At 43.1% G+C, this 11,618-nt stretch overlaps 1 protein-coding gene and 1 pseudogene across 1 annotated transcript; one reads left to right on the top strand and one right to left on the bottom strand.

Annotated features, from left to right (window-relative positions):
* Nucleotides 1-556: 556 nt before the first annotated feature.
* Nucleotides 557-6,460, bottom strand: LOC124680654 (annotated as a pseudogene).
* A 652-nt stretch (nucleotides 6,461-7,112) lies between these two features.
* On the top strand, nucleotides 7,113-10,145 carry LOC124680653 (argininosuccinate lyase, chloroplastic-like). Its single transcript, XM_047215717.1, has 8 exons — nucleotides 7,113-7,196; nucleotides 7,273-7,413; nucleotides 7,750-8,007; nucleotides 8,174-8,284; nucleotides 8,639-8,721; nucleotides 9,042-9,324; nucleotides 9,443-9,607; nucleotides 9,882-10,145. Exons 1-8 carry the CDS (start codon nucleotides 7,113-7,115, stop codon nucleotides 10,140-10,142), a joined length of 1,386 nt encoding a protein of 461 aa, XP_047071673.1. The 3' UTR covers nucleotides 10,143-10,145.
* Nucleotides 10,146-11,618: the final 1,473 nt, after the last annotated feature.

Genomic DNA, 11,618 nt, shown 5'->3' with positions numbered 1-11,618 from the left:
CACAAGAGGTAAAAGACAGTACAATTCAGATAGCAGAGGTGCCGTGGAGGCCCTTGGCCCTGCACTCACCGTTTATGTCTGGACTGTATTTCCGAAACAACAAAAAATGCCTCATCAAATAGCGACACCCCTGAAAAGACCAAGTTGGCTGCTGAAACGGTTTCTGCTAGGAGAGACCAGTCGTTGTGGCCATTTTGAATTAGCAGTGAAGGTCCTTCCTCTCTGTGATTGGCAGTTTAGAAGCTGATTGCCTGGTTATGTCATTCAGAGTAGGTCCTCTTTTCCTAGAAATGTAAATTACCTGCAAGAAACATAGCTGATAGATTCAAAACGAGCTACGCATTTTTCACTTTATTGATGATATCCAAAACTATGAAGACACCTCTCATTTCTCAAGACAGTTTTACCCTGAGATCTGCAGGATTCAGAACTCATCTCATAGCTACAAAAAATACAGCAGGTAAAACAACAGCATTCACATCAGCAACAAGCTACTTCCCTAGAGGCGAGAATTAATCGTGTGTCATTTCATTTCTCTGGATGTTAGAAGCATCAATCAGAAAGATGGGAAGAACTTGTTGAGGTTAAACGGCAGGGAGTAGAACTCCTCGCTTCGCGGGTCTGTCTTGAAAGACCTGAACCTGTCCCAGAAATGGTCACCCCGGTCCCTCCTGGCTGTGCTGTCATGCCTGTGCAAGGTGCTGTCCAGAAGAAGAGCAACCGCGCCTCCGACAAATGCTTTCGACGAGAACACCACGTTGATCATGTCGTTGAACTGGACGTTAGGAAATGAAAAACATCAGGCGTCAGTTGGTAGCTCTTTACATGTACAGGGGCTATAAATTCAGGAATTAAACAACAAATAAAACAACTCCTAGACAGATACTTGGCATGAAACCTGTAAATTGAGTGTCACCACAAAGATCATCTGATGGAACATGTCAGGATGTTTGGGATAACACATACTAGTCAGATTACCATCTGCCTTACTATTGAGCTATATCACTGCACTAATTATATGGTAGCATCTGATTACTGCAGCTAATGTTTATGAACAATTATAGTTCTGAATATTGCATTTCACCGACAAAAAATATTACTTCCTCCGATTCATAGTAAGTGTCGGAAACTTAGTACAAAAGTTGTACTAACTTAGTACTAAATCTCCGACACTTATTATGGATCCGAGGGAGTATATGGAATGGTTCTAACACAAGTACACAACTGTGCCACTTGGCAGCCAATAGAACAAGATGTTGACAATTGATTTGTATTTTATCTTACCCATCTTGCGCGCGTGTGTACCGGGCCAAAGCCTGCAACAGAAGTGTACTCATTGAAATACTGTGGAACTGATATTCCCATAAACAAGGAGAATCCCAGGATGAATTTTGTTCGGAAGCTATTCAGATTGCAAAACTGAAGAAACCCAATCCCTGCCATACCTGTTTGCACACAAGCAACACATTGCATTTATAATAATTCAACGAACATGAAAATAAAGGTAAGATCCATTTGTCTAGTGTGTATGATGAGCTTCAAAATACATACCGACATATGCAAAAAGAAGGCAATATATAGCTGCAATTATTGGGGTTGGAATTGATGCAAAAACAGCTCCAAATTTCCCTGCAAAGGCAACATAGAAACAATACCATCATATATGGTTCATGATTATTTTGAGAAGTGCAGGAGATTAAATTATTGCGAAACAATGGAATCATGAGAAGAAAATTTAGCAGCAACTTTTTATGGTACCAAGACCTAGTTTTGCTTCAGTCAAATATGTTGCGTCATTATATAACCACATATCCTTCTATGTTCTAAGTTTCAAGCTAACTACTCATGTGCTAGTTATTTATAAGATAAACTGTTTTATCTATTAATTTATTCATCTTCATTGCTTACACAATATTGCAACTATGCATAAATACAACGGAAAATCAAATCTGATCTCGGGTGCATATGCACCCGGTATGTATAAAACATATTTCCAAACCGTAAAAAATTTAGGAAAAAAATTTAGCATGTAGAGGGACATGTTCTATGTGTGCACGTAAATTTTCACCTAAAACCAACATTTTTTGTACCCTGTGTAAAAAAGGCAAATAATGCCTCAAAAAATAGACTATTTTAGCACCTAAGATTTGTCTTTTTTGCACAAGGAATGAAACATATCGGTTTTTGCTGAAACAACTTTGTAAGCATGTAACATGTCAAGGTATACACAAAGAATTTTTATTTGTATTTTTCTAACATTTTTAAATATATTTAATATGCGTTTTAAATAAAGGGTGCATATGCACCCGGGTGTAGAAACACCCTGTCCTTATCTGGACCTTCACCTTATCTGCACCTTCGAATCTTGATACGGAGTATTCAGTTGCATAACACAATAGTATGTTGGACAGTATGAGGTTCGAAAGGAAATGAGGCTTACCAAGAATAGAGAAGAATATCATAAACCCAGCAGAAAGTTGCACTACACGCCGGCTACCAACACGTGTCAGACCTAGCAACCCAGCATTTTCTCTGTTCCAGAACAGTGTAAAAAAATCTTCAGTATCCAGACCACAGTATAATTATATATATATAAGCACTACAAGAAATGATCGTAACTATTCTACTTACACAGACACAGAGGATCCACTAGCTGTGCCAAATAAGCCGCCCAGCAAAATACCAACTCCCTATGGTAAGCACAGAACAAATGAAGGTAAAGATGCTATATGTCATCTCAATATTCAGATAGACTAACTGAAATGCAATGGTTAGATGATACCTGCCAACCAATGCCACGACTCATAACAGAAGGAGGGCACGGTGTTGCACTGGCATACCGTGAAACCGCAATGAAAGCACCAGCAGTAGACTGCGTTACAAAACAGAGAGTAATATTCAGTTAATACTCGATGCCTCCCAATGTAGCAATGCTGCATATCTATTTAAATATCATCAGGTATCCAGCACAGTACCTCCACGAGAGCAACAAAAGCAGCTGCCATCATGGCGAAACATTCACCGGCATCAAAAGTTGGTGCTCCCCATTGGAATGGGTACGGTACACTTATCCTGCAAATTGTAAAGCAACCACTGAGTACCTAAACTTCAGTTTCAATTGCAAAAACCATTATAACATGTAAAAAGATGCCTTGTATTATTACCAGGAAGCACCCCCAACAAGGCCAGATCGATCAGTGCGGCAGTGGAACTGGGTTTTCTGAGCAGCACCCTTATACGCCCCACCAACGGTGAGGAAGAACGCGTAAAGCCACACGACGGCGACGGACATTACGACGGCGAACCGCTCGAAGGCAGTCCCCAGCAAAGGCACCAGGTTGGGTATGTACTGCAGATGAAATTGCATAACAATCATAAGGCTTCAGACATCGTTTTTAGAAGAAACAAACAATCACAGAAGAGCCATCCTTCCTGATGAGAGATGCATGTTGTACTACCTGGGAAAGAGCCACCAGCAGTATGATCTGTGGGAGACCAATCTCGATGCATTTCGCAACCTACATTGGGAATTCATACAGCACTGCTGTCAAAATACAGACAGATATGATGTAGAAGTGCAGATTTGTGAGTGTGGAACATAAGTCTTAGAGCATCTCCAGTCGCGTCCCCCAAACCGTCCCCCAAACCGCGCCGGATCGAGCGTTTGGGGGACGTGTTTCGTTCGTGCCGCGTTTGGGGGACGTCGCTCCCCAGCCGCGTCCCCCAAACGCCGCCCCCGAACATTTAAAATAATTTTTCTTGGCATTTTTATTTTAATTTCCACAAACTAATACATAATTGGGAACGTGGTTTACACGAAGACATAGTTTGGAACATGGTTTTCCACAAACTAATACATAGTTTGAACCATGGTGGACACAAATATAAAATATTGCAAAGAAACTAAACCTAACTAGGCCGTGCATCGAAGGTTTCCTGTGTTCGCTGCTAAGAAAGAACACTCGAGGGCACACCCAGTCACCTAAACTGGAAAATCCAGCGGGAGGATGGTGCCCTTGTTGGTTCTACCGATGAGGCGAACAGGCAGAAACCTCCGTGCACGTATTCACTGCGAAGAAACAACACTCAGTCGTCCTCCTCGTCGGTGCTGTCGTCGTGGGAGTCCCTGTCGACGTGGTAGTCCCGGAGGCAGCGCCTCTCGTCGAAGACCTTGACGCTCATGTCCCTGTTGCCGAAGTAGGAGAACACGAGGATGAAGCCGGCTTCGAGGCTGTGGTGGCGCGCGAACTTCTCCCAGCCGATGTTGAGGTACATCTTGCCGCGCGCGTCGTAGATCGCCTTGACGATCCACCGGCGGTAGCCGCACGAATGCTCCCGCAGATGCATCGTGCGCGGGCGTACACCGCCGACGTACTCGGCGAAGGAGTCCGGCAGCCTCCGGATGCCGCGCGGGTCGCCCTTGAGGACGTGGACGAACTCGAACAGGACGTCCGGCTCCACGTCCATCTCCGACGATGAAGACGACGGCGTGGGAGGCGACGGCGAGCGTTCAGCTATGCCGCGGCCACGACCACGACCACGACCACGGCCGCGGCCGCGAGGTCGGCCTCCGCCTCTACCAGACATAGCGTCGAGTCTTGTTGAGAGATGGTGGCGGCTAGGGTTTGGGAGAGAGGCGCTAGGGTTTGTGTGTGAGAGGGACGATGAGAGGCGCCCCTTTTATAGGCCGGAGGGAGGCGGAGGAGCGGTGGCGCTCATTAACGCCGGCACGCAGAGCTAGGCGCGACGGGATGCGTCGCTGCGCCCTCTGCGGGAACTGCACCGTCGCTGCGCGCCAATAACTTCCGTCGCGAGGTAGGCGACGGTTAGATTAAAATTAATTGTGCCGCTGACGGGTCGGCCCCGCCACTCCCCGCCTCGCTTTTCGTTGTGTCCGGCGTCCCCGGTGCGTCCCCTGTGGGACGGGGACGGGCTCGGGGCGCCGGACACCGTATAGAGGCGCGCCGGACAAAAAAGGGCTTTGGGGGACGCGGCTGGAACGCATTTTCTGTCCGGTGCGCCCAAAATCCCTTTGGGGGACGCTTTGGGGGACGCGGCTGGAGATGCTCTTACACTTGGAAATCCAAGCTCCTAGAGGCCGAATCCGGCGAGCGCGACGAGGGGTGCGGCCGACAGCGGGCTCAGCAGCCTGCAGCATCAGACTGCAGCAGCGGGCTCAGCGGGTTTAAAATAGACTTTTTCCAGACAAGAAAGGTTTCTAAAAAACCTTCTTTTTCCTGATAACGCCTTCAATTTTCTTACTATTAATTTCCTGCGACACTACAGGAATGGCGCATTGTGCCGACGGCATTCTCGTACGCCGATCGCCAAAAGTCGGGGTCATCGGCATATGGGCCTCCAGGCCAGCCCACCAAAAGGACCGTCGGCGTAGCTATGCCCTCGGCGCAGGAAACGCTACGCCGACGGCTGCCCTTGGCACATCGCGTCCGTCGGCGTAGGCATGTGCATGCGGCCCACCAAACTTAGGCCGTGACGGCACTGTCACGGTGTCAACGCTACGCCGACGGCCACCCTCGGCATAGCCTTCTCCTCTTTTTTTAACTACGCCGACGGCCACCCTCGGTGTTGAAATTTTCCCTCCACCCCCACCACCACCCACCCCCCTCCCGCGTGGATCGCCTTTTTAACTTTGCAAGAGAATTTTACTAAAATGAATTTTGATATTTTCTGCAAAATTGCGTCATGTATCGGTAAAACGGCTTTTCTGGTTGCATACAAAGTCGGAAAAAAAATGTATATTATAGCTAAATGATCATGCGGAAAAGTTACATCCAAAATCACCAGGCACCGGGTTTACCCGGTTAGCCAATTTTTAGATTCTCAAAATTCCAAATGAAAATATGAAAGAAGGAACATTTTAGTTTTTGCTAGAAATTCGGGATTTTATTTTTTTAAAAAAATTAAATTAATAATTGCATCCTCGGTAGAGATTATTATTACTTAACCATTGGTGTTTATTTAAATAATTATTTAAAATTCAAAATAATAAAGAGTTGTGATATCACGATCTAAGGGTTAATATGATTGATATGGTAGTATTATCAGCATTCGTGAAAAGATGGAAGCTCAACTGGAAGGAACCAAGATGTTAAGCGTGCTAGTGGTGGAGTAGTGTGGGAATAGGTGACTCAGTCGGAAGTTTGATTATGAGGGGTAACTTGACCTAAGAAAATTAAGTGTAGTGCTAGAATTAAAATGGTCCATGTGAGAGACTAAGAAAAATTCAAAAAAAAAATCAATTTTTTTGAAGTTAACGGAAAGGACGGCGTGGCCTGCGCCGATTGGGGTATGGGGCTATGCCGAGGGCACACGTGTCTCTGCCAAGATGGACCTTTCCCGAGGAGCTACACCGACGCCTGACGGTGGCCCTCTGCATAGACTAAACCGACAGTCTTTTAAGGCTATGCCGAAGGCTAGGGTCGTCGGCGTAGCACGCCATTCCTGTAGTGCGAGTAGATTAGCTTTTTCCGGATTTTTTGGCGAGGTTACATGGTCCATAATCTCCTGTCAGGTTATGTACATTTTTTCTTAGTGAGATAACATGGAAACCTATAAAAAAAAATCGATATGGAAACCTATAATTGCACGATTCCATGCTTTTTTTGTGTGTATAGTAGATGTGTATAGAAACCCTGCAGCTGTCGTCGTGCCGTACCATAGCAGGTCACGGTCGAAGCCTCCACGCTCTCAACAGCCGCCACCGCGGCTTCTGACGTTCGGCGCCTCCATCGTCGTGTTCCCGTTCTTCCTCGTCGGAATATCACGTACGTATGTAGCCTTTTCCTGCTTTTTTCCGGCGATGATTCTGGAGATTTACTTTCAAGGTACTTATGTTATATATCTAGTCTAGTCCTAATGAATCGCACGAAGTGGCAAACTGCAGGTCCATGATGAACGCGTCGTCGTATCAGATCTTGCGACCGAGCCTTGCTGTCCCATGGAGCCATAAGAAACCACAGCTTGCTGTCTTTGACACCAGCCGCCATGATCGGCGACGCCCTCTCGCCGCACCCAAGGTCCAGCTGACTACAGCAAGTGCAGACCATGACAAGTTCAGAGCTACAGTTAAGCCATGGTACAGCCTTTTCGGGATGTCTGTTGCCGATGTCTACAAGGAATTCCCTGAAACCATGTGGAGCGTTTTCGGGGACTCCGTTGAGACTCTTAGAAACAAGGTATGGATTTTCTTAACGAATTCATGATCCATGTTTCTTATTAATAATCATTCTATATGCTTTCAAATTTTGTAAGGACCGTGAGCCGAATCAGAATAGATGGAGCACCGACGCAGACTTCGACAGTGGCTTCGCCGAGTCCATTGCGTTTGACAAGAACCTCTACAAGTATGTGATTTTGGGCTGCAAGACCAACGTGGATAAAATCATGAATGGGGTATTTCTCACCATGAATTCAATTCTTCATGCTTCTGACCGGTCTTCATTCTATATCCAGATCTGTCATGTTAAAGATTTAGGTCTGTTTCTTTTCAAATCATTCACATAGAGTCTGTTTTCTCTTCCAATCATTTTTGAACTCCAGGTTAACAAGGAATTTATTGTGTCGGTACCATTTAGTTAACTAGGTGCACTTTTCAAAATGTGGGTTGTGTTACCAGGGGCCTTCCCCAAATGCCGAGTGTTAAACATATGTATGTTGAATTGGCTAGTCTTCTAGAACTTTTTTTACACTAGTTTCTTCTCTTCAAGGAAACTTTGCATTTGTGTGTAGGGTGCCATATCTGCTTGCGACAGAGATAAAATTGTCCATTGTCTTGAAAGTATAGAAGGTGACATTGAGACAGGAAAGTTTGAGTGGAAATATTGTGCGGATGTATATACAAACATTGTGGAAGCACTTGCTGATAAGCTTGGGGATATACCAAAGGATCTTGTCATAACTAATAGATATGACATTTGCCTCGTGATCTTGGAAATGTGGTGCAAGAGCTACATCGATCAAATTACGACACAGATAAAGCAACTTCAGGTTCTTACTTTTACTCGTTTGATGAGCTACTTTAGGTCCCAACATTTCATTGTTTAGTAAAATATTATCCTGTCCTAACAACGTTTTATCTTTTTCTGTTGATTTTAGCTTACATAAGGTTACTTAAATTGTCTGACGATGATCTTACAACGTTGGTTGGTTGCAGGTTGCTCTTGTTCTCTTCGCTCTAAGAATTGATTGTTTGGTACATCATCGTTGTAGACAACGTCCGAACAACACGTTGCTGGAGAGTCTTGTTCTACCAAATCTTAAAAAGGTAACTCCTCCCTCCGTCCCATGAAAGTTGTCTTGGATTTTCCTAAATTTGAATGTATCTAAACACTATCTAATGTGTGGATACATTCAAGTTTAGATAAATCTACGACAACTTTCACGGAACGGGAGGGTGTATTTTTTTATCTTCCCGACCATACAGTAAGATCAGCACATGGACCGTTTGCTAAACAAATGTACCTAACTTTACAAAGTTGAAACCTTCATATGGGTAAACACAGAAAAACCTTTTTATTCCAACGTGCAAAGATAATCCCTTCGGATGGCTAAGAGGATGCACTATTTTCACTAAACTAAGATGACTATATTTGACCTTTTTTTCCATCCATGTATACAGCTAGAGCATGATGCATCAGATCTTCGTGCCTTCCTTGGTTTCATTTATTCATCAAGTGATGGTGTCATTGATCTCAGGAACAGGTCCCCTCCTCTCTTTTTATTACTTTTTTATTTAATTATTATTCTATACAATTAGTTCTCTAATACGCATGTATAATTATTTATTATTTTGTCTGATCAAAATATTATGTTCATTTGAATGTACAAATCATTTTTCTAGTCATGGAATATTAATAATTGCCAACTAAGTGTACCTTGTTATTCGTTTTCCACATGTTTAGAGAGGACATATATTTGTTTTGTAATGTTCTCCTTAGTTGTGTAGCATTATCATTGTATTTTAGCCCATGGAATTATGGATAGTTGATCATCTGAACTTCATTCCATTTTCTACTTTGCAGATTTCCAGAGGATTTTTCGCTTTCCAAACGTTCTACCATCGCTGAATTTGCAAGATCAATCAACTATTGCATTCACGACCATCTTGTACAATTACTTAATAAGTTTGCTACATCGATAAAATTGATATCAATCAGACCACATGGTGAAGTAGTAGAGTATTGGGATATGCTCCAGAAAATTACTATAGGTGAACAAATGCGGGAACGGGAACACAGACACTTGGCTTTGTCAAAATGTCTAAACATTGGAGTCGGTGAATTACCTAAAGATTGTGAAATCCAGGTAAAATAATTATATTGTAACAGTGCATCATCATACGTGGTGTGGCCATTTTTGCTCACAACATCAGATAGGATGCATGTTAGCATCGTTCTAACAACTTCGTCTTTCCTTGGAACAGGATGCGAAGTACCATTTGTTTTCTAGTGTCAAAGTAGTGATGGAAATGATCAACCTCTCCATACAATGTGTGGAAAATATGTCCATCGATCTGAAGAAGATTCAAATTCACCATCCAAGACGCTACGATGTTGTTATGGGGTTTGCACATTTCCTCACTAGCAAGGTGAACTCCTAATCTAATTTTATTCTCTCACATATTTAAGAAATAGTTTTATGCTTTAAAACTAAACATGTGTTGTTTAGTAGTAGGCTTTCACTTATTTTATTCGATGATCCTTTAGTGGTCCTATGAAAACTCCTCCTTTTACTCACAAATAATTGGAAGTGCTAATGTTTTATCGCTTTAAAAGTTTTTATTTATGTGGAACAACCCGTTAATTAAAACGTGTAATCAGTCGCAGAACTAATAAGAGGGTCGATCCTTGCAAATGATACAGGGAATTGCTTTGGAAACTGCATACGCCGTGGTCCACTTGTGCCTGGAGAAACGATGCCAACCTTCGAAGCTCACTCTGGAGGAACTGGCACATATTGATTTCCCCTGCGAGCGCGCTCATGTCCTGTTGGATGATAAGGAGAGTGTCTTTGGCAAGTTCACCTGCCAAGATCTGGATTCATGCATGAAGCTGATCAAATGGTGCTGCAAGCTTGGCATCAGTCCGGAAACTATATTCGAAAGATACATTATTTATTTTTAGTCCTGCTCGATCACATATATTAATCAGTCCCAAGTGCATATTTGAATGCGTATTCCTGGCTGATTTTATTTTTTTATGTTTCTCGAGTAAAAGTAAGCCCTCCAGGATTCAGAACTCAACTCATAGCTACAAAAAATACAGCAGGTAAAACAACAGCATTCACGTCAGCAACAAGCTATACTTCCCTAGAGGCGAGAATTAATCGTGTGTCATTTCATTTCTCTGGATGTTAGAAGCATCAGTCAGAAAGATGGGAAGAACTTGTTGAGGTTAACCATGAACATTTTTTTATGAAAAAACAAAATATAGAAAGGAAAACGAAAAAGGAGAATAGAAAAGAGAAGAAAAATAGTACATCTGAAAATAAGTAAAAATAAAAAATAAAACAGAAAACAAAACATAGAAATATTAAGATGGGAAGAACTTGTTGAGGTTAACCATGAACATTTTTTTATGAAAAAACAAAATATAGAAAGGAAAACGAAAAAGGAGAATAGAAAAGAGAAGAAAAATAGTACATCTGAAAATAAGTAAAAATAAAAAATAAAACAGAAAACAAAACATAGAAATATTAAGTGGAAATAACTTGCGAAAAAATAAAAAGAATATTGACAAGCAAGGAAGCTAAAAAAAAGAAATTCAAGGAGAAGAACAAAAACCAACATAGAGAGAACTTAGAAAAAACATACTTGCGCAAGGTAAAAATTTGTACCGTTCTAATATTCATGGTACAAAAATATACATGGAACATACTCGGACCCAAAAAAAAATGAAATTAGTGTTGTATATCAATGTACAGAGCGGAATGAAACGAAAAAAAGCCCCCGCCTGAATTATACATGGAACGAGCGGAATGGAAAGTTAGGCACGGTTTTTGGACTTTCCTTGAACTCAAGTGCTTTTCTAAAACACACATACTTTTTTTGAGTGTTCACCGGGAGGGCGCAAAAGCCCCGCCTGAATTTTCTATTTCATCAAAAGAGATTGGGGTGGAGCCCCGTGAAGATTACAGCAGATGTACAGGGGATTTGGAGAGGGAGACAACACCCAACTCTAGGGGGCGAGTTCAAACAGAAGAAAAAAAACAGCAAGAGAAACGGATCATGGTCGTTCCGAGGATAAGGTAGGTGAGCCAAAGATCAACATCAGCCCGATGATCCAAAGGGAGTCTAGTGTGCCAGAGAACACACTTACTTTTACCATACATACTGTTATACGAGCAAATCTATCGATCGTTTTTGGAGCGTTGTTGGCTCCGACCAAGAATAAATGAGACGCGAGTGTTTTCCAAGCGGGGCTTCCAGCTCGCGCCGCCAATGCGGCTGGGGAATGGGAGCTCCACGGGCGAGGGAAGCGTGGGCGACGCGAGTGGGAGGCGGAGCGAGCTGGCGGCCTGGGGCGCGTTGCTAGGCCTAGCCCGATAGTGCCGGACCGGGTAGCGGCCAGGATCCGGTACTACCGGCAAGGCTACTGGCC

The sequence above is a fragment of the Lolium rigidum genome, unplaced genomic scaffold (genome assembly GCF_022539505.1).
Source record: "Lolium rigidum isolate FL_2022 unplaced genomic scaffold, APGP_CSIRO_Lrig_0.1 contig_24242_1, whole genome shotgun sequence".
NCBI lineage: Eukaryota > Viridiplantae > Streptophyta > Magnoliopsida > Poales > Poaceae > Lolium > Lolium rigidum.
Note: the sequence above shows the minus strand (reverse complement) of the source record. Positions and strands in the feature narration are given on the sequence as shown.